The sequence below is a fragment of the Schistocerca americana genome, chromosome 2 (genome assembly GCF_021461395.2).
Source record: "Schistocerca americana isolate TAMUIC-IGC-003095 chromosome 2, iqSchAmer2.1, whole genome shotgun sequence".
Taxonomy (NCBI): Eukaryota; Metazoa; Arthropoda; class Insecta; order Orthoptera; family Acrididae; genus Schistocerca; species Schistocerca americana.
In genome coordinates, this window is record NC_060120.1 from 713,234,345 (window position 1) to 713,255,883 (window position 21,539).

At 38.5% G+C, this 21,539-nt stretch overlaps 1 protein-coding gene across 1 annotated transcript in view; it reads right to left on the minus strand.

The window, feature by feature from the left end:
• Positions 1-21,539, minus strand: part of LOC124593751 (A-kinase anchor protein 9-like) — a 505,072-nt gene that overhangs the window by 131,137 nt on the left and 352,396 nt on the right. The window contains exon 30 of the mRNA XM_047132086.1: positions 20,844-20,984. Within this exon, the coding sequence (XP_046988042.1) occupies positions 20,844-20,984 (141 nt within the window). The remainder of the gene's footprint in view (positions 1-20,843; positions 20,985-21,539) is intronic.

Consider the following 21,539-nt stretch of genomic DNA (forward strand, 5'->3'; position numbering starts at 1 on the left):
AACATATGTAACTGTATGAATGTTTAGTAGATTCTGAGTTTTATCTTGGAACCAGTTGGCTTGCTGGAGTATGTCCAGAATAATTGTTACTTTGGGATGAGAGTTGAAAATGTATTGTTGTTTAACTGACAAGAGCCAATGAGTACATAATCTATTTCAAGAATATAGAGCTGGTTAATAATATTCCCCTTAACCTGATACAGTTTTCAAAGATGAATTAGATGGTGAGAGCAACGTAGCTCATAACCCAAGGAAGAGGATCGGCTGCACGCACAATGTGTAAGTCAGCTGGAAGAGACACGTGATTCGTGCATCCCAACACCGCACTGTCTCTTGTCCAAGAAAGCTTTACAATGTGGTGACCCAAGTGACAGGACTCAAAAAGGAGGAATTTTACGACAGAAATCGAGATAATAAGATATTGATTTGCCATAGCAACTGAGAGTAACAAGACAAAGTAACTGTTATGAAGAATTGGATTCTGCCTAAAAGAAAAAAGGGGTGAAAAAGTTAATAAGCACCAAACAAAGGAAGATGCAGAGAATAGTTCGACTAAGAAGATTTGGTGTGTGGAAGGAAGCAGTCCTCACACATATGTCGACCCAGCCGACGCCGATGCAGCAACCAGTCCCTGACGTCAACGCAGTATCCTGCCAATGACGCCGACACGGTAACCACCCGTCGTCACCGTCTGCAACTGCCGTTCACCACTGCTGACATTGCGTCTTCTCGCCGACGCTGGTGCCGCAACCACAGTTCAACGCTGCCGGCACCCGTGCTGTTCACCTGTGCTGATTCTACACCTGTTCACCCACGCAACCTAGACCTCTACGATGGGTGAGCGAAGACCAATAACTGTTTTGTAAAGTTGAAACAACTGCGGGACAGTAAAATGTGGATGTAGGTATGGTACACAATTTGTATTTTACGTTAGATAACTAGGGTGAAGAAAAATAGAGAGATGGATACTATTCAGAAAGTTGGGGTAACTTCTGTGCCAGCCATGGCAATGACTGTAACAAAGGAAATGCCAGACTGGACTGAGGTAGCAAATATAATTAAAGCACTAAGCCTTAAAGTAGATAACCAGAGACAAGAACAGAGTGAAGCTCTAACTAGATTAGATGCTAAGTTAGAAGCACAGAGTGTAATTTAAACTGCTCAAATTGCCTCTTTGAGAAATGAGATAAGTGCTACTTTAAGTGAAAAGTTAGAAGCACAGGGCGAAGCTTTAGATTCTAAGTTTGAAGTATTAAATGATAAAGTGGAGAATCTGTGATTACATTTGTAAGATGAATTAAGTAATTCCTTAACTGTTCAGATGAATCAAATGTTTACTGAATTTAAACAGAGACAGGATGCGCAACTTCAAGATTTAACTAAAAAATTAGAATTATAATAATGTAGAAAAGGAACTTGTTGAAAAATTAGGATCATTTCAAAGCGTATGCAATGGTACCTTCGATGTGGTAAATCAGAGGTTGCACACCCTGAATGATAGTATTGAGAAACAAGACGATTCCTTTTGTACAATCACAAATTGGAAGTGTCAACACTCGAGTCAATGACGTGGAGAGAAAATTTAAAGAAAAACTAGCAACTTCGGACACTATAAATATAAACGGTCTGGAGGAACAGATAGAGGAGATAAAAGATTGAAAAGTTGCCATGAAAGTAAACTCTGACAATGTGTCTACAAAGCTATCCTATGAACTTGATGACACTAAGAGAAATGTTGATGAGTTTTGGAAAGAATTCAAACTTATGCAGGACCAAGTGGGGAACAGAGGGACTTCTTCTAATGTAGTGTTAACCAGTGAGGCAATAACCGACCTACAATGGGGAGCAAATTCAGGATTATCCAGGTAGTTTCCAAAATTAAAGCTAGACAGGGACATACACCCAACTCACTTCCTGAAGCGATTTAACCAGGCATTACCCAAGCGTTGGGAAGACACGAAAAAGATTGAATTTTTGATGGGGTACCTTTTGGGAGAAGCCTCAGAGTGGGGTACCGTAAACATTGAAAACTTTTCTTCTTGGGCAGACTTTCAATTCAAAGAAAAGTCTTGGTCAGCCAGTGCCCAGGAGAAACTATCGGATTTGCGGGACCCAAAATATTACAATAGTTCCTGGGGTACAATGAGAAGATATTTTGATTGGCATTTAACGAGGGTGAAGTATTTGGATAAGCCCATGGAAGAAGAAGAGTTGGTTAGGATTCTTATAAGACACTTACCCATTTGTGCTAGAAAGGATATATTGTGTAGTGGATGGAAAATGGTAGAAGAATTATTATCCTTTGTAGATGCACTTGATGCCATAAATAGGGACCAAAATGAGAGCATACATCAAAATGAAAGTCAAAACCATTGAAGAAATAATAATAGTAGTGGCAACTTTAAGAGACACGAAGCAAATTTAGCAAGAGTACATCAGCATAGGCAGAATGATAGTAATGAAAATTGTCAAAAGAAGCATCCCCTTCAACTACAGGCCCAGCAACATTGCAGGAATTTGTACCGAGTAATAAGAGAGTCCAAAGTAGTAACATAATACCTCGATTTGGTAACCAGCCTGTGCTTACAAATAGTGAGGAAAACGTAGTGCATTCTGGACTCAGGGCCAGGGCTCAGGTCGTAGAAATACACTAGGAGGCCTAAATTATAAGAAATATGTTACTTTTATGCATAAGGTACCCACCAAAGAGTGGTTGTTACTGGAAGAACATACCGATAACAACATTAATCCACAACCAATTATAAATGGAAGAATAGAAGATCTTGGAGCTAACATCTTTATAGATTCGGGTAGTGAAGTGTCACTTATTTCTCGGGGTTTCTTTAACACATTAAGAACTAAGCATGACTTACCTATACTAGTAGTAACAGGAGTATATATAGTCGGTATAACTGGAACCAAAAGTAAGGTTGTCAAATATGAAACCCAAGTAACTTGTAACATCGGAGATATTTAGTTCCATCAAATACTTCTGGTAGTAGAATATATTAACTGGAATGTGTTATTTGGCCTAGACTGTCTATCAGAATTTAACGCCGTGTTAAATTTTGAGGAAAATTTGCTTTACTGTGGAAAAGGAGACTATAAGTGTTGTGTACCGTTTGTGACAAACAACAATAGGGGTACACAAACAACAGAGGTTCAATGTTTAAAATTAACAGCGACCACACAATTGTCACCGGAGATTGAAAACGTAGGTCACACATTACACGGGGTGAACATACAAAACAAAGTAAATGAATCCCCAATATTAACCAACGACCAAATATCAGATTTAACCAAAATTCTATTAGAATATGAAATAGTATTTTCTGATAGTCCAGGTATTATTAGTGACTACATATGTAAATTGAAGGTCAAAGATGATACTCCATTCTTTTGTAAACCTTACTCGACACCGGTAAGCTTAAAGGAAGTGGTTATAGAGGAGATAGATAAAATAATAGACAATACAATAATACAACGCAGTACGAGCGTAATAAACAGTCTTTAGTGACAAAGGCTACAGCAGGGGTGCAGCTAGTACTGGACGCACGCACCCTAAACAAATATATAGAAACTGAAAGAGATAGACATATTAAAATTGATGAGTTACTATCCAAATTTGAGAAAGCACAGTATTTTAGCTTGATGGACCTGACTGCTGGGTATTGGCAAATCCGGTTACATCCAGACTCATACTGGTTATCGCACCCACCTGGGGCAAGCATTGCTTGATCCTGAGGAAGACCCTAAAAAGATTTAAAGAAAAAGGTATTGCAATAAAACTGTCTAAATCATACTTTGCAGGGCAAGAGCTAAAATTTTTGGTACATATTGTCGGTGTACAAGGAATTAAACCCGATCCAGAAAGTACAGAGGCCATTAAGGAGTGTCCACTACCTAGAAACATAAGACAATTGAAGGGATTTCTTGAAATGGCAGCGTATTACAGACACAATATACAAAGTCAAGAGTTAAACAACCCTCGACTTTTGTATTTATTACGGAAGGGAATACCATGAGTTGGGACCAAGAGGCACATAATGCATTTGGAAGTGTAAAGCGGGCAGTATCAGAATCACTGATATTGCACCATCCGGTGATGGGTGAACCACTGAAGATTTCAACCTATGCATCAGATTATGGTATAGCCGCAGAACTTTTCCAAGGCGAATGGAGTTTAGAAAGTATAGACCACAGGCCAATAGCTTTTGCTAGCCAGAGCCTCAACAAACATGAATTGAATTATACAGCCACAGAAAAAGAATTATTGGCCACAGTATAGAGTATACAAAAATTCCAAGAACGACCTGGTGTAATTTTTGCAATTAATTTTTTAACATTAGAATATCCACTTAACAAGGTGCAATAAATGGGTCAGAAAATAATGGATAACATCCAACACGATCTCTATTTTACAGATATATTTGCTATGTATGTTAGGAAGTCGCTACCGCCTAATCAAGATGGAAGGTGGAAGATTACAGGACATAATTTATTCTGGAGAGACAGTAAGACAATACAACATTGGCAGTTAATGTATACCGAATTTAGTAGAAGACGAGTTAGTGTGGTACATTCATAAGGGGTATGGGCATTTCAGTATAAAGAAATGAGCTGCACATACGAATACGTTCTACTACTTTCAAAAGCTAGGACACAGAATAGCATCAGTCGTTAAAACTTGTGAAATCTGTCAGAAGGTAAAAAGAGGATAACACTAATGTTAAATATAAAATGCATCCAATTATTCCTAAAGCATTACACGATCTAACAATTGCAGATTTCTTTGGACCAATTCCAAAAGGAAAGGGAGGAGTGGCTTACATTTTTGTCTTCATAGAATGTTGGTCGAAGTATGTTAAGTTGTACCCTATTAAGAAAGCAAACACACCAATGATAATACACTGTCTGCAACACTACTTTCTCAAGGTAGGAAAACCAAGGCGGTTCCTTTCCGACAATGGACCGCAGTTCACTAGTAACGAATTTAAAGAATTTCAAGCTTGGGAAAATATTCATCAAATATTAATCTCCAACTATAATCCATCATCCAACCCATGTGAAAAGGTTATGAAAGAAACTGGGAAGTTATGTTGCACATACTGCCATAAAGAACATACGTCATGGGCAACGAAAATTAGAGACTTTGAGCTTATTTTAAATGAATTACCACATTTATCAACTGGACTAACACCTTTGGAAGTAATAGGTAAACCCTTTGTAGGTGAAACTCTTATTAAATGCTTTACTTGGCCAAAACAACCAACTACTGATCACCAACTGAATCAAATGATAGTTGCTTAGAGCTTAGTTAAGAGGGCACAACAAGAAGTAAGTAAACATAACGAGAAGGCTATCGAACCTCAGTATAAGGTTGATGATCTAGCTCTAGTAAAACAGCATCTTCAGAGCTCTGCTTTGAAGAAGGAAACACACAATTTTTTTTAAAAGTATGTGGGGCCTTACCGAGTACAATCAGTAATCCACACAAAAACCTTATTTTTAGTGGATCCTACAACAGGAGAAGAAAAAGGGAAATATAATGTGAAGGACATAAAGTGGTATATACCCCAGGGACTTTAACATTCTGTGTTAACGGACAGAGTGACGACCGTAGGATCCCGAGTTGTTTTCGGTGTTACTTACACATTAGTTTTCATACACCGAATTTCCTTCAATTCTTAAACTATTCTATAATCTATTCTTGAATTCTTAAACTATCCTATAATATAAGTAATTAAAAAACAAGATTGAGACATATTTAAGAAAATCACGGATAAACAGTGATCTCTAAACATGGAAAGAAACGAATAGAAAATAGTACTAGTATAAAGGAAATATCATGGTACTATTCAAGCAAAGTAATATCTAGACATCAAAAACTGACGAAGTACTTTATGTGGATATGAAAAATAGTATAAACTGAATGACTAAACAATTATGTTATCATAGTGTATAATTTTCTATTTTTATAGAATAATTTCATACCTTTTGTGAGATGTAAGATACATGTGAGAGTTTGTATCACTTTTGGAAAACATGGGTAGTGTAGGAACAAACATAACTGACACTACACACACACACACACCACACCTTTCAGACAACCCTCACAGATAAATGTAACTGATTCTTCCCCATTCGCCGTTCCATAGGAGTTGCTAAGATCTTTCTTCGGGGACTTCAAAGGTGAAGGTGAGAATGTCCGTTCTGTAGGAGATGTTTAACATCATACCTCCTCCAGCTTCTCACTCAAGTATCGGCAAAGTAGGGATCATGAGGAAGGGGGGTGGGAAGGGTTTTCCGGTCTTTGGGGCTATCTTACTTCACTTCTTCGATCTTAGCAACCGATTCTATTTTTTCGTTTCTTACTTCTCATTTGAGTACCGGTCTATTTTTCCCTCTTTCCATATGCATACACTTCTATCGCTGAAGTCCTCCTCAATTTCAGTGGTTCATCTACATACACACAAAGATATACTTAAGCACAAACATAAGGATTACGAGCTAGAAACCTAAAGCGAAGTCAGAACCGCCAAGGGATGTAGGGGAATAGATATACATGTACATCTGAATCAATGCACATATTACATTGTTGATATGTGATGGTTCTACATTGTTATTTTTGTCGCTCTAAAATATATTTACAAGTGCCGTGCTAGTCCTTGGAGAAAAGTTGGTAAATACAGGTAGATACAGCATATACTATGTGTGTGCATGAAACCTGTTTAAGTAAAAGTGAGGAGTGAAAGAGGAATCTAGGGTATAAGATGATCTATTAGAAAGTGGAATATGGGTGTAAGGTAGATTTGTAATTTTAGCACAGAATATTTAAGAATAGTATTCATAAAGATGTATACTTGGGCAATGAACCAGGAGGCCTACTCAGGAAGGAGGAGGAGGGTGCACCCAGCATTTATTGGATGAGAAGAGCAGATAGGCATACCGTACTCCTAGGATCAACCCATGTAAGATATACCGTATTTACTCAAATCTAAGCCGCACTCGAATCTAAGCCGCACTCGAATCTAAGCCGCATCTGAAAAATGAGACTCGAAATCAAGGAAAAAAAAATTTCCCAAATCTAAGCCGCACCTGAAATTTGAGACTCGAAATTCAAGGGGAGAGAAAAGTTTTAGGCCGCACCTCCAAATCGAAACAAAGTTGGTCCATTGTAATACGAGACACAATTTAGGTCGAATGAATGAAGATACAGCTACAGTACTTTGGTTCGAGTCATAAGCTTAGCAGTTAACCTTTACCAGGTAGCCATTGCTATGCATCACGTGCTCCGTCCGTATTTATACGAGTACCCAAGTTTTTCGCATACTACGTCTGGTTTGAATTGATTGCTTATTTTTCTTTGATCTGATAAGTGTCGTACTCTTTGTTATAAGTGTTTACGTCACTTTAAGCCGAAAATGCATTACTGTACTGTGTCATGCATTGTTTGTCGCATTCTGATAATGAGTGTTTACGACCTGTCGCCGCTCGCGGCACGGCTTGCTTTCGCGCGCGCTACCGCCGCTTACAATTTAAAAAAAAAAGAGAGAAAGGAATCGTCTCCTTAGCGAAACAATGGCAAGAGACTGCTATTTGTTGTTACTTACACTGCTGCTTTCTTTGATAATGATCAACAAGAACCAAATAATAGACAGCGTATGATAGAAGATGTTCTGAACGAGAGTTTGGTGAAAATTTTTCTCCATTTGAAAATCTTTGCAGACGCCTCTTTAGTAGCCTACATTACATTCTGCACTGAAATTAGAGTCATCTAAGATTTAAAAATCTAGTCAGTTGCCGTGCTTCATTTCTGACTGTATCACTATTAGGCATAAGAATAATACGAATATAAACATGACATGATATGTATATTCTTCCGCGTTTGCTGTTGTCTCACTCTAGTTTCGTAGTTTATTAGGCAGACAGGATTTAAATGAATTAGCAGCAAACACGAAAGAATACATGGCAAAATGTTTATATTCGTATTATTCTTATGGTGAAGAGAATACTGCATGAGATTCACAATTCACAAAAGTTCCTATAAGGAACCATCTCTTCTCATAGGTAGGAAAAAATTAAGAACGTAGCCATCCCGAACAGTCTTGCCAGTCGGATTTTCGTAGTACATTGAAATGCTGCTACATTCGAAGGTGGACAATACGGAATTTGTATTTACTTCGTTGGATAATGTGTGAAAATGCAGTAGTCGAAACGCGAGGCGGAGGAAAAAGCTCGTCGGCCACCTTTTTTTTTTAATTTATTTACTGACGCAGAGGGTTTGGGGCCAATATTTATCTTTGTGCCTGCAAAGCATGCCTGTGTAGCGCTACATATATGACGGCAGAAGTCAGTTGTGGCGGCACCTACCAAATTTTTTTTCAGAACTTACGCTTACTTTGCACTCGATTCTAAGCCGCAGGTGGTTTTTTGGATTACAAAAACCGGAAAAAAAGTGCGGCTTAGATTCGAGTAAATACGGTAAGTACTGTTCCTAAAGGGAAAAAGGGCAGTATCGTGACAGAAGTCACACATTTAACCTGTTGAGTACTGCAGACGCAATGTGCCGCAGTGCTCCACCTTGCCACGGGGAGGTTGTTTGCCGGTGAAGTGGGCTTTCCCGTGGGCCCTGCAGACGGCATTTGCTGTGTGGCCTAGCCGGTACCTGAGTCCTAATGATGGCTTGTACCGCAGCCAGTGGGCCTGCGGACATCAATAGCCACTCAGGGTTGCATGCCGGCCCGTCACAAGTTCTTGTGTGCCGTGCACTCCCTGGGATGGATGAATCATATTTATTGTTCTGTGCCGCTGTCCCTGCTATCTGGGAAACACTCTACTATGGATTTCACAGTTGCTGTTCGACATTCATGCTAGCTGGTTCATGTGATCTTCTGCATTCTACTTTTGTGGTGTCGTTTACCTATCTGCTGTTTCATCAGGATTTTTGGAGTTCTGTCGCTTTTGAGTTCCACAGAGAAATGGCACAATGGAGTCACTGCACTGATGAAGAGATACTGGAGATACTGACAAGGAGTGACAGTGAGTGTGCATCTTCAATGAATGTAGTGACAATGAAGATTCATCATAAAAATCTCGTAATAATACACCGCTACGTACTTCACCTAGTAGAGCTCACCAGGACAGTTCTTCTTCAGATTCTGAAAGTGAAGATGAATCGATCTGTAAAAGGCCACATCTCAGTGAGAATGAGAAATTTGATTGGCAAAAATGCAATTTCAGTCCAGCACTTCATGCATTTGATGACTTATCTTAAGGATATAATTGCCAACTAGTGCCTGATTCAAACATTCTATCCTTTTTCCTGCTATTTCTATCAGAAGATCTGTTGAAATTTATAGCACTTGAAACAAACCGATTTTTCACTTTCACCATGGCAAACACGTCGGAATCAGTTTGGTCCTGACTATCCACCTGAAAAAGTACAGGTTTTGAGAAAATGTATAGCTTCAACGGTATTTGACTTCTCATGGCTCCTGTTAAAAAGTTGAAAATAAAGGAATATTGCTCCAGAGATGTACTTCTGGGTACTCCAATTTTTGGTGAAGTTATGTCCTGTGACCGTTTTATGTTACTTTTGAGTTTGTTGTATTTTAGTGACAACTCAGCCAATTGTGGAGATGACAGTTTGTTTAAAATTAGGAAAATAATTGATACAGTCTGTGTGGCGTTCCGCAGAGCATATAATCCATACAAAAGACTCTGTGTTGATGAAAGCCTATTATTGTTCAAAGGTTGATATCTTTTAAAAAATACGTTCCTTCAATACGAAGTAGATTTGGAATCAAAACATTTGTGTTGTGTGACTGTAAAACTGGATATGTTTTCAATTTCACTGTATACACAGGTACAACAACAGAAATTGAAGTCCATAATTTGGAGAAATCTGGTGACATTGTGGCAACACTAATGATGCCATAACTTGAACATCGACATACCCTGTATGTCGACAATTGGTATACAAGTCCATCCTTGTTCCTCTGGCTTCACAATCAGAGAACAGCAGCATGTGGTACTGTATGTAGGAATAGGCACAACTTTCCAAAGCTACAAAAAGAAACCGAAACAAGGAGAAGTTGAGTTTATGTCAACTGACGCAATGCTTGCCATCAAGTGGCATGACAAGAGAGAAGTGTTCATGCTGACTACCTGAAACACTACTGAAATGAGTGACACAGGAAAGACAAACAGGACGACTGGCGAAAAAGTAATGAAGCCGCAATGTGTTGTTGATTACAATGCAAATATGGGAGCAATAGACAACACCGATATGCTGTTAAGCTCTGTTGCATCTGTGTGTAAATCTGTTAAATGGTACAAAAAGTTTTTTTTTTACGTTGTGGTCCTTTGTGTTCTGAATGCTCACTCTCTTCACAGATCAGTGACAGGGAGCAAAATATCATTAGCAGATTTTCATTACGTCTGGTACGAGAACCTGTGGAAAAATTTGCTACAGAATGGAGAAGAGATATGAAGCGATGGCGCTCTGATGACAAGAATCCTCTTCGCTTTACTTGGGAGGCACTTTCCACATGTCATTCCAAGTGACCAGTCCAAGAAACGTGGATTATGGCGTAGATGTGCAGTCTGCTTGAAACAGAATGTGCATCGAGAAACGAAATATGAATGCAAAACATGCAATGTATCTTTGTGCATTGGCACACAAAGAAGAACTTTTAGCCAAGTTGCTACAGCTGGAAGATGAAATGAAGCCCTTACTTCTGAAAAAAATTACTTAATTAAAAAAAATAATAATAATAAAAATAATTACAAAAATTTAAAAGAAAAATTTTTAACTTCGCCATTGCTGGTCCAAAGCCCAGACGAGAAAGAAGGATGGGAAATACAGCTGAGCAAAAAAAAAAAAAAAATATATCGCCCAATTATCTGAGCTTGAAGAGCCTCTCCAGATGAATTACTTTGCTGACAAACACCTTGTGTATGAACATGTGAAACATCCAGTCTGTGCTGACAAACACAGACTGGATGCTTCAAATGTACGTACATAAGGTGCAAAAGTAAAAACTTAGTACAAATTTATGTATTCTTCCATAACTTTTTGGTGGAAGTTAAACCTTAAACTTAGTGCAAATATCATTAATTAAACAAAGAATTCTAACATTATTATTAGTACAAAATTGTAGCCTGGGTTGCAGTAAAAGATATTTATTTAAGCAGGGACTAGTTTCGGGCAAAGTATATTTCCAAACCACCATGTAAAACAAAGACTGTGACAACCACATTACAGCTGTTAATAAAACCATAGCAGATGGATTGCTATCGATATTCTACAGTTTTACTAACAGCTATAATGTGTTTGTCACATTCCTTTTTGACATGGTTGTTTGAAAATGGGCTTTGCCCGAAACTATTCGCCGCTTAAATAAATATCTTTTACAGCTACCCATGCTACAATTTTCTACTAATATTCAGTAACAGATTACTGTCCTATCTTTTACAGGACACTGGATTGGTGAAAAAATTCTACGCCTACACTTCGAAAGGGCGTCTCGGCACACGTTGGTCAGTTTCACACTCTCCCCTGTTTCTGAAGCACAAAAGGTCATTAGGAATTAAAGGTGACATTTAGTTAGATAGTTTAGAAACTTGAGTATTTCCTTATCTAATTCTTAAACAAAAGTTATAAATCATTGTTTATTTCTACTGTACAATAAAAATTGCGTCCCGTATAAAAAGAATTCAGAAATGTTGAATTTTTTTTTTTGAAGTTTCCTTGGGGATAATCTATTGGGTTAATGCTATCAAAATATAGCGATTAGCTTCAAAAGTGTGTCTCCGCATCCAGACGGTCGTTTGCGGGTGAATTATTGCGCTAGTACAGAAGAACGTCAACGTTTGGTCATTACAGATTCTACAGCGTTTACATCATAGGTTGCATACAAAAATCTGATAATTAAGTATCAGTATGCCAAATAAAACACAGATGCATACTGAGACCTTATGACAATTCTCAAGAACTAATTGCAAATGAAAGAAAGCCTTTGATGAGGAGTTACATGTTACCAGTGTAAGCAGTTTCAGTGCAAATTAGGTCTATAGAACAATTCATCTCCAGATTCAAAGCTATGGAATAAGTATCCAGATATCCTGCGCTTATTTGTAACGTTGGCAATCACACTAACTGCGAGACTGTCACAACCACCGTGGTTCCAGAAATACTTAGGCCAGGGTATGGACGGCTGAGTGGAGAGCTCAGGCACACAAAATAGTCCGCGGAAGTGGCTGCCACTGCAGGTGCATGGATTACGCGGCCCCCAAGGGCAGGCTTGACATGGCCAGCTGCACGTGCCGATGCAGCACTCAGAGGGTTAAAGGGACGAGTCTGGTAAGTTTCAGGTTTACAAATTTCCAAGAAGGGAACACTTTTATTCTAACAAGAGTTCCTCCAGATTACTTTAAGTAAGGATTAGGTACATAATTAGAAAAGGTAGTACGGGAAGCAAGAACAAAGCAGCAGAATATTCATGAGTTATGTGCACCTGGAATTTATGATTGGAAGAGGAACAGAAAACAGAGCTAACTCCAACATGGATTGAAAGGTTCACAGTTTGTAATTGTGGTAAAATATGCACGGTCCTGTTAAAAGATAAAGAATTATTATCCCATGTAATTGTACATGATGAATATGTATAAAATACCTTGTGTTCGAGCTAAGGGGAGGGATACGTAATGGCTCGAGAATTTCGGGGTAAATTCTAGAAACACTTGGCTCTCCACCATCTTGAACACCCGATATTTTAATGACAAGGATCAGAGAGACTTTTTACTGCGCCACAAATGTCTGTGTGTGCACGAAGGACAGCTGTCACAAGGAGCCAGGAGCTGTGTCAGATGAGTGGCACCGACAAGTGGTTACAAGCAGCGCCCTAGAAGTTATATAAAAAAGTCAAAGAGTATCTGGATAACGTTCCATGGTGTGTGGTGTCATGGGGATTGTTACAGAGACAGATAAAGTGTGTGTTAGACAGAGACTTTTATTTTATGTCTTGGCTCTGCATGAGGCAGAACATATGTAACTGTATGAATGTTTAGTAGATTCTGAGTTTTATCTTGGAACCAGTTGGATTGCTGCAGTTTGTACAGAATAATTGCTATTTTGGGATGAGAGTTGAAAATATATTGCTGTTTAACTGACAAGAGCCAGCGAGTACATAATCTATTTCAAGAATATAGGTCTGGTTAATAATATTGCCCTTAACCTGATGCAGTCTCCGGAGATGAATTAGATGGTGAGAGCAACGTAGCTCATAACCCAAGGAAGAGGATCGGCTGCACGCACAATCTGTAAGTCAACTGGAAGACACATGTGAGTTGTGCAAACCAACACCACCGCACTGCCTCTTGTGTGTTTGTGTGTGTGTGTGTGTGTGTGTGTGTGTGTGTGTGTGTGTGTGTGTGTGTTAAGACAGATTGCTACTTACATAAGCGAGCACACCTCACACACATGACCGCCAACTCCAGCAACTCGGACTGGAAGGCATTCTGTGTGAGATGCTGGAGTTGGCGGTCATGTGTGCATGAGGTGTGCTTGCTTGCGTGTGTGAATGGTATGTGTGCCTCCTTTACTGATGAAGGCTTTATATAAGCATCTTTTAGTAGCAGCTGTTTAAAATTTTTCTTATAAACCATCATGTCGCACAAGCTTACGATGTCAATGACAGAATTCATTCTTGTGAAGATTCTAATTGTCACACACTGCAGTACACTTATAGTTGAATGTAATATCATTTTCCTAAAATATTGCATTTACGTGAGTGGACACATATTACACCACTGGAGAACACACGGTAATTTGTGAACAGTTGTCAAAGGCCAGATTTGTAAATATTTTCCATAACTAATACAGGAGTAGTTGATTGCCAGTACATGCACAAATAGGTAAGACATTTTATTTTTGATGGGTGATAAAGTGGTGTAAGTGACCCAGAAAAGCCTTTAATTTCACTTATTTTCTTTATAAGAGGTCTACAGTGGAACCGAAGATTATCTACCATCTATCTACCATCCCATAGCAAAATTACTGATTTCAGCATGCTACACCACACTATATAGTGGTGGTTACTAATTTAGTAGCTGTTGTATGTCTTATCTAATTTATTTGTCTATAAATACTAACTGACGAATACTTAATTAAGTTAGTTTAAAATTAATGTTATGGCAACCAATGGGTAACTATTCTTCGACCTTTTGGGTACCATTAGGGAGTAGACAACTTTGCTCTCATCCATCAATAGTGCACTTAATGAAATAACATATATACAGTATTTGGTTTGCATGCACACGTAAAATGTAAAGGGGCTCATAAGAAAGGCAATATTAGCTCTTCTAATACAGACGCCTCAGCAGTGTGTTTACATTTCGCATGTTAAAATTGTTTTTGCACTGTATTTGAATATTAAATTTAATAGTTTTCAATCGTGCGCCCGAGTATTAGCAGAGTGTTTACATTTTGTGGCGTGCAATTGCAGCTGTAGCGGTTCTTAAGTTAAGTTCTGATGAAGTTGCTTGTGCAATGTTATACAGTTATTAAATGTAATAGTTTTCAACAGTGTCCCATGTTGTTTGTGGCAAAACAACGATTTAATAAACTTTTGGTAACGTTCGCTCACTGCGTTTTTTAGAGTTTTCTGTGCGTTGAAGTGGTTTAGTAAATTTGACCGAGGGCGTGGATCCCATTGCAGTGATGCCAGTTGAGTCTATCAGTAGATTGGGTTTCACTAGGCATGGCCTGCTCCTCAATAGGTAAGGGGATGTGAAGGCTGGCACAACTTATAGGTGACAGTGTAGAGGTTGTGGTGGGCTCACTCATTGAAAAATACCTGTTTTAGTTGGTGTTAGAGCTGCAATTTTTTTAGACTGAAGTCAACTGATAAGTATACCTGCTTAAAGGAAGTCCCTCTAACTAAGGAATCACTTTCAGAGGTGGTCAGGTATTCAAGTAGAGAAGGAATTAACATCAATGTACGTAAAAAAATAGTATTCTGTTTGAGTACATAGATGTATCATGGCACTGCACTGAAGAGATATTTGAATGTTGTGCAGGACCAGTTTAATTTAGTGAAACTAAACTTCTAGTTTGACTTCAGAGCATTTCTACTCAAGCTAGAGAGGGTTCTTGGTTCACTTTATAGGAAGTACCAGAAATTAATTATATGTGGTGACTTCAATATTAATTCTGTATATGATTGTGCAAGAAAATGGATGTTGGTAGATCTCCTTAACTCATATGATCTGATGCAGCTGTGTTTTTTCCAACTAGGATGCAGGGGAACAGTAGCACAGCCACAGACAATATTTTTATTCATTCTTTATTACTAGATGGGCATTCTGTTAGTAAAAGGGTGAATGGCCTTTTGGACCACGATGCACAAATTTTAACACTAAAAGTCTTATGTACTCAAACAGATGTCACATATAATTACAAACTATGTAGGAAATCTATTCAAATGGCAATGGAGTGTTTTTTCTTAACCTTGTTAAGGAACAAGAGTGGCAGGATGTTTATAGTGCCAATAACGTAGATAATAAACATAATGCTTTCCTTGATACATTTCTCATGCTCCTTGAGAGTTGCTTTCCTTTAGAACATTCTAAATGGGGTACTAGCAGTAAAAGGCAGCCTGGATGGCTGACTAGTGGGATAAGAATGTCATGTAGAACAAAGCAGGTAGTATATCAAAATGTTAGAAGTAGTCACAATCAAGCTACAGTAGCCAACAAGCAGTATTGTAAGGTGCTTAAAAGTGTTATTAGGAAGGCAAAGAGTATGTGCAATGCAAGTAGAATAGCTAATTCACAGGGATAAAATAAAAAAAAACCTTATGGTCAGTTATGAAGAAGTGTCTGGTCAGCAGCACAAGGTCGGCGATACAAATTCAGTTCGTAGTAAAAATATTTTTGTTACTGATAAGTCAGAAATATGTATAGTATTTAACAATCATTTTCTGAGGATTGCTGGTGACTTAAATAAAAATTTAACTTATACAGGGAATGATGCACCACTCTTGGAAAATGCCTTTTCAAGACTGATGTCTGAAGGTGTCTGAAATACTCCTCCGTGATACAGACAAGGGCGAGATTGAGTCAATAATTAAATTACTGACGACTAAGGACTCTCATGGATATGATGGAATGCCTAGCAGAATATTAAAGTACTGTGCTGCACATGTTAGCCCTGTACTTAGCCATATTTGTAATTTTTCCTTTAAGAATGGTCAGTCACCTGGACGACTGAAGTACTCAGAAGTAAAGCCGCTTTATAAAAAGGGAGAAAGGGATAATGTAGACAATTTTAGACCTATTTTTATGCCATCAGTGTTTGCTAAAGTTATTGAAAAGGCTGTATATGTAAGGATAATTGATCATTTTGCATCACATAATTTGCTATCAACTGTACAGTTCGGCTTTAGAAGTCATTTAACAACTGAAAATGCTATATTCTCTTTTCCCCGTGAGGTACTGGATGGATTAAACAAAAGGTTTTGAACGCTAGGCGCATTTTTTGATTTAACTAAGGCGTTTGATTGTGTGGGTCACAAAATATTGTTCCAGAAGTTGGGAAGTTGGACCATTATGGAATACAGGGAGTAGCTCACCTCTTTTTTTAACAACAGACAGCAAAAGATTGTCATTCAGAGCGCTGAGAATGGCTGTGATGTGTGTGTGTGTGTGTGTGTGTGTGTGTGTGTGTGTGTGGGGGGGGGGGGGGGGGGAGAGAGGGGGTGTCTGAGTGGAATAAAGTCAAACTGTGTGTGTGTGTGTGTGTGTGTGTGTGTGTGTGTGTGTGTGTGAGGGGGGGGGGGGGGGGGTGCACCCCAGTGGTCAGTATTGGGACCACTCCTGCTCCTTATTTATTTATTTATATAAATGATACGTCCTCTAGTATTATGTGTAATTCTAAAATATTTCAGTTTGCTGATGACACTAGCTTGGTACTAAAGGCTGTTGTGTGCAACACTGGCTCTGTTTCAAATAATGCAGTTCATGACATAAGTTCATGGCTTGTAGAAAATAAACTAACACTAAATCACTGTAAGACTCAGTTTTTTCAGTTTCTAGCACATAATTCAACAAAAGTCGTCGTTTTAATTTCACAGAATGGGCATACGATTAGTGAAATTGAACAGTTCAAATTTCTAAGTGTTCAGGTAGATAGTAAACTGGTGTGGAAAGCCCATGTTCAGGATCTTCTTCAAAGGCTTAATGCTGCCATTTTTGGTATCCGTACGATATCTGAAGTACGTGATCATTCGACAAGAAAATTAGTCTACTTTGCTTATTTTCATTCACTTATGTCTTATGGTATTATATTTTGGGGTAGCTCTTCCCATTCTAAAAGGATATTTTTGGATCAGAAATGGGCAGTTCAGGCAATAAGTGGTGTAAGTTCGCAAACCTCTTGTCAACCTCTGTCACTACTCTGGGTATTTTGACATTGCCCTCTCTCTCTCTCTCTCTCTCTCTCTCTCTCTCTCTCTCTATATATATATATATATATATATATATATATATATATATATATATATATATATAATAGAAGGAAACATTCCACGTGGGAAAAATTATATATAAAAACAAAGATGAGGTGACTTACCGAACGAAAGCGCTGGCAGGTCGATAGACACACAAACAAACACAAACATACACACAAAATTCAAGCTTTCGCAACAAACTGTTGCCTCATCAGGAAAGAGGGAAGGAGAAGGGAAGACGAAAGGAAGTGGGTTTTAAGGGAGAGGGTAAGGAGTCATTCCAATCCCGGGAGCGGAAAGACTTACCTTTGGGGGAAAAAAGGACAGGTATACACTCGCACACACGCACATATCCATCCACACATACAGCCACAAGCAGACATACACACACATATATATATATATATATATATATATATATATATATATATATATATATATATATATATTCTTTACTGTTGTTTCTTGTTAACAATATCAGCTTGTTCCCAAGAATTAGTAGCTTTCACTCAGTTAATACTCGGCATAAATCCAATATGCATTTGGACCACAAAAAATAGCTCTGAGCACTAAGGGACTTAACAGCGGAGGTCATCAGTCCCCTAGAACTTAGAACTACTGAAACCTAACATAAAGACATCACACACATCCATGCCCAAGGCAGGATTCGAACCTGCGCCCGTAGCAGTCACGCGATTCCAGACTGAAGCGCCTAGAACCGCTCGGCCACTCCGGCTGGCATTTGGATCACGCTTCCTTAACTCTTGTTGCAACCATTATCAATAAACTACCACTACAATTCAAAAATCTTAGCAGTAATCCAAGAGCTTTCAAATTAGAACTGAGGAGATTCCTCATGGACCGCTCCTTCTATTCTTGTTGAGAAGTCCCTTGAAAAATATGCTGATTCTTATGTTATATTGTTTTTGTGTTTACTTAAACTTATGGCTTGACTTTTTTGGGTTCATAAACATTTTATTTTATCTGTTATTATTTTTATGTTGTAATTTCATCTACTGGCATGTTCCATGACCACGGAGATTTGCTCCTCAATTTGGTCCTTCGGAACTAGACATGTCAATAAAATAAAAATAACAAATGTATGACTCTAAAGTATACATACATTTATAAGTTTCAGAATGAATCTTTAACCGTGCAGGGAATGCATGCTGTTCTGAAAGTCCCCAGCATTTATAACCAAATTCCAGACTGGGATTGAAAAACAGAACCTTTCCTTTCCCTGTAACATCCAGTTTTGGGCTTGAGTCCCAGCCCAGCACACATTTTTAAACCACCACAATATTTCAAAATACGGGGTGTTCAAAAAGTCTCTCTGCAGTGCCGTATGATTATTACCTGCACATGCTGTATGCCGCAGTGAATATACCGAAATGAAACTCAGTGAAATACAAGTTATTAATTTATTGAATATTCATTTTTACTTACAAATTTTCACATTAAATGTTGAAAGTGTTTCCCCCTGTTGTTGAACACACAATTCAATTTGTCTAATCATCTTTCCAAACACAAGCTGTAACATTTCTTCTGTAACATCAGAAGCAGTGAAAGTGGATATTGAAGTTTTCAATTCATCGATGGGTTTTGGACGATTTTTATAGATAGTTGCTTTCACTGCACCCCAGAAGAAAAAGTCAGGTGGTGTTAGGTCAGGTGATCATGTAGGCCAGAGTCCCTGTGAAATTATGCAGTCTCTTGCCATGATCAGTATTTTTCAGTTCTTGCACAACTGTCTCTTTGTATGGGCAAAGTTCTAATTTTTTCCTTACAGCTGTGTGAGCCGTTCCGACACTAACATTGATTTCCTGGGCGAGTTTTATTAGACTTGTTCGGACTCATGGACATTTTATCGGAAATATCGAGTAGTTTATCCTCAGACTAAACGCTAGGACGACCACTTCTCGGTGCATCTGTCACTGAACCCGTACTTCAAAATTTGTTAGTCAAATCTCGCACAGCATCATGGTATGGGAGTGTTGTCTCTGGGAAAACTGAATTAAATGTTTGGCAAACTGAAACTGTGCATTTACTGCCAGCTTTCAACACTTGTTCGACTAAAAACACACGCTCTTCAATGGTTAGCATTTTAACAGTGACAAAAACGAAAAAAACGAATGAAGGAACTAAACTTAAACGTTCAAGTCAACACGTAATGACACACACCAATGAAACTACTGATGCTGGCTGAGATAAACAAAACAGTGGAATGCTGGGAGAGTCCCCTTGAAGGGAAGTAACCCAAGCAGGTAAACAAACAATCATACGCCACACATGGCTAACAATCATACGGCACTGCGGAGAGACTTTTTGAACACCCCATATATAGGTAGTTGTGACCAATTAGATGCAGTCAAAGAGTGGCATAGATGAAGTGGGAAAAAAGAAAATTGTTTGGTACATGAATTATTGTATTTCCAGTTCATTCCAATCTTTTAGAATTTTTTAGCATAAGCTCAGACACCCTCGATCTACGACGTTCATTCAAATGAAACCTGGTCAGTGCGTCTACCTTTGCCTTACACATAAGGTGGCACCATACAACTGCGGATATGGTGGTGCCTTCTATTGGTAGAGAGACTGACACATGCACACCATATGACGTTGCATACTGCCAGTGTGATTTCACGCTGAAGAGAAGGGGGTCACACAAGTTATCATCCACTACCGACCATGCAGGTGAGTAAGCAGTAACAATAAGGAGTGATTCGATTTTTGGCGGCAGAGGAAGTTGGAGGCCGTGGAATGTATTGATGGATGAAGGCTGTGTACGGTGAGTACAGTCTGAGTCATTCAAGTGTTGTGGAATGGCGCAAATGATTCCTTGAAGGGCGCGAGTCACTAGAAGACGATGCTCATCCTGGACAGGCTCATCATGTCATCACACCAGAAATGGTTGCAGAAGTGAATGCTTTACTCTTGGATAACTGCAGAATCACCGTGGACGAGGTCCATCGGTTACTGGGTATTAGCAACGGACGACGAAGTGTGAGACTGGGTCTAGGGCTGGATCTGACAACAGCCCTACTAGCTTCTTCAAGGATGGAATCGACCAGCTAGTGTCACAATGGGATAAATGTGCCAACAGTTTTGGTGACTATTTTTGAGTATGTGTCCTGTGTATAACTAAATGTTTGAGTTAATAAAATAGTTACCGTTACTTTACATTAGTGACTGGGCTTCATTTGAATCCCCCTTATACATACTACAGAAAGAGACTGAACGAAACAGAATTTGACTACCATATGGAAATTTATTGGTACTTTCTGTCAAAGGGCAACAGCTGGAAGAATCAAAGGTAATTATTTGGCATACCTGTGTCTTCATCTCTTGTATCGCAGTAGAATTTGACTGGAGCTGTTCAACATGGAGACGGTGTTTCTGTAGCTCATCCTCTAGGCGATTAATATGTTGTGTCAGCTCAATGCTACCACTGTCTATGCGCAACGAATCGAGCTAAATGACACATTAAAAAATATAATCACACATTTTAATTTCTGAAAACACTGATACAGAGATAATTTTATGTCTGGAAGTACATGCTGTAGTAATTTAAATTCACCATCAGTTTGTACAAACAGTATTTATAAACAATATTTTGTAGCTGTCTGAATTCAGCCTCTTCCAAATATACTGATGCATATAATATTTATAACATAACACTTTCTCCATAAATTTAAATTTTTTCAGTAAAAGTATTATTAATTTATTTTTCATCTAGGCCTTATAAGAAAAACAAATAATTTCAGGGTTTCAGACTCCATTGTTCCCTCCTCCTACTCCAGTGTTCCTCCATTATCTCAGCTGGTGTCTTTCTCTTTCTCTTTCTCCTCCTCCTCCTCCAACCATCTAGGGTCAGTTTTCTTCTGAATCCTACTGTGAGTTTACAGAATCTTGTTATTGTTACATTAGAGATTTTTAAATAAATGTTAGAGGTATGGAGTTTTCTGTACCCTTCTCGTCCATAAAAGAATTAATGCATTGTTAATTATGATTATATTAAAGTTTATC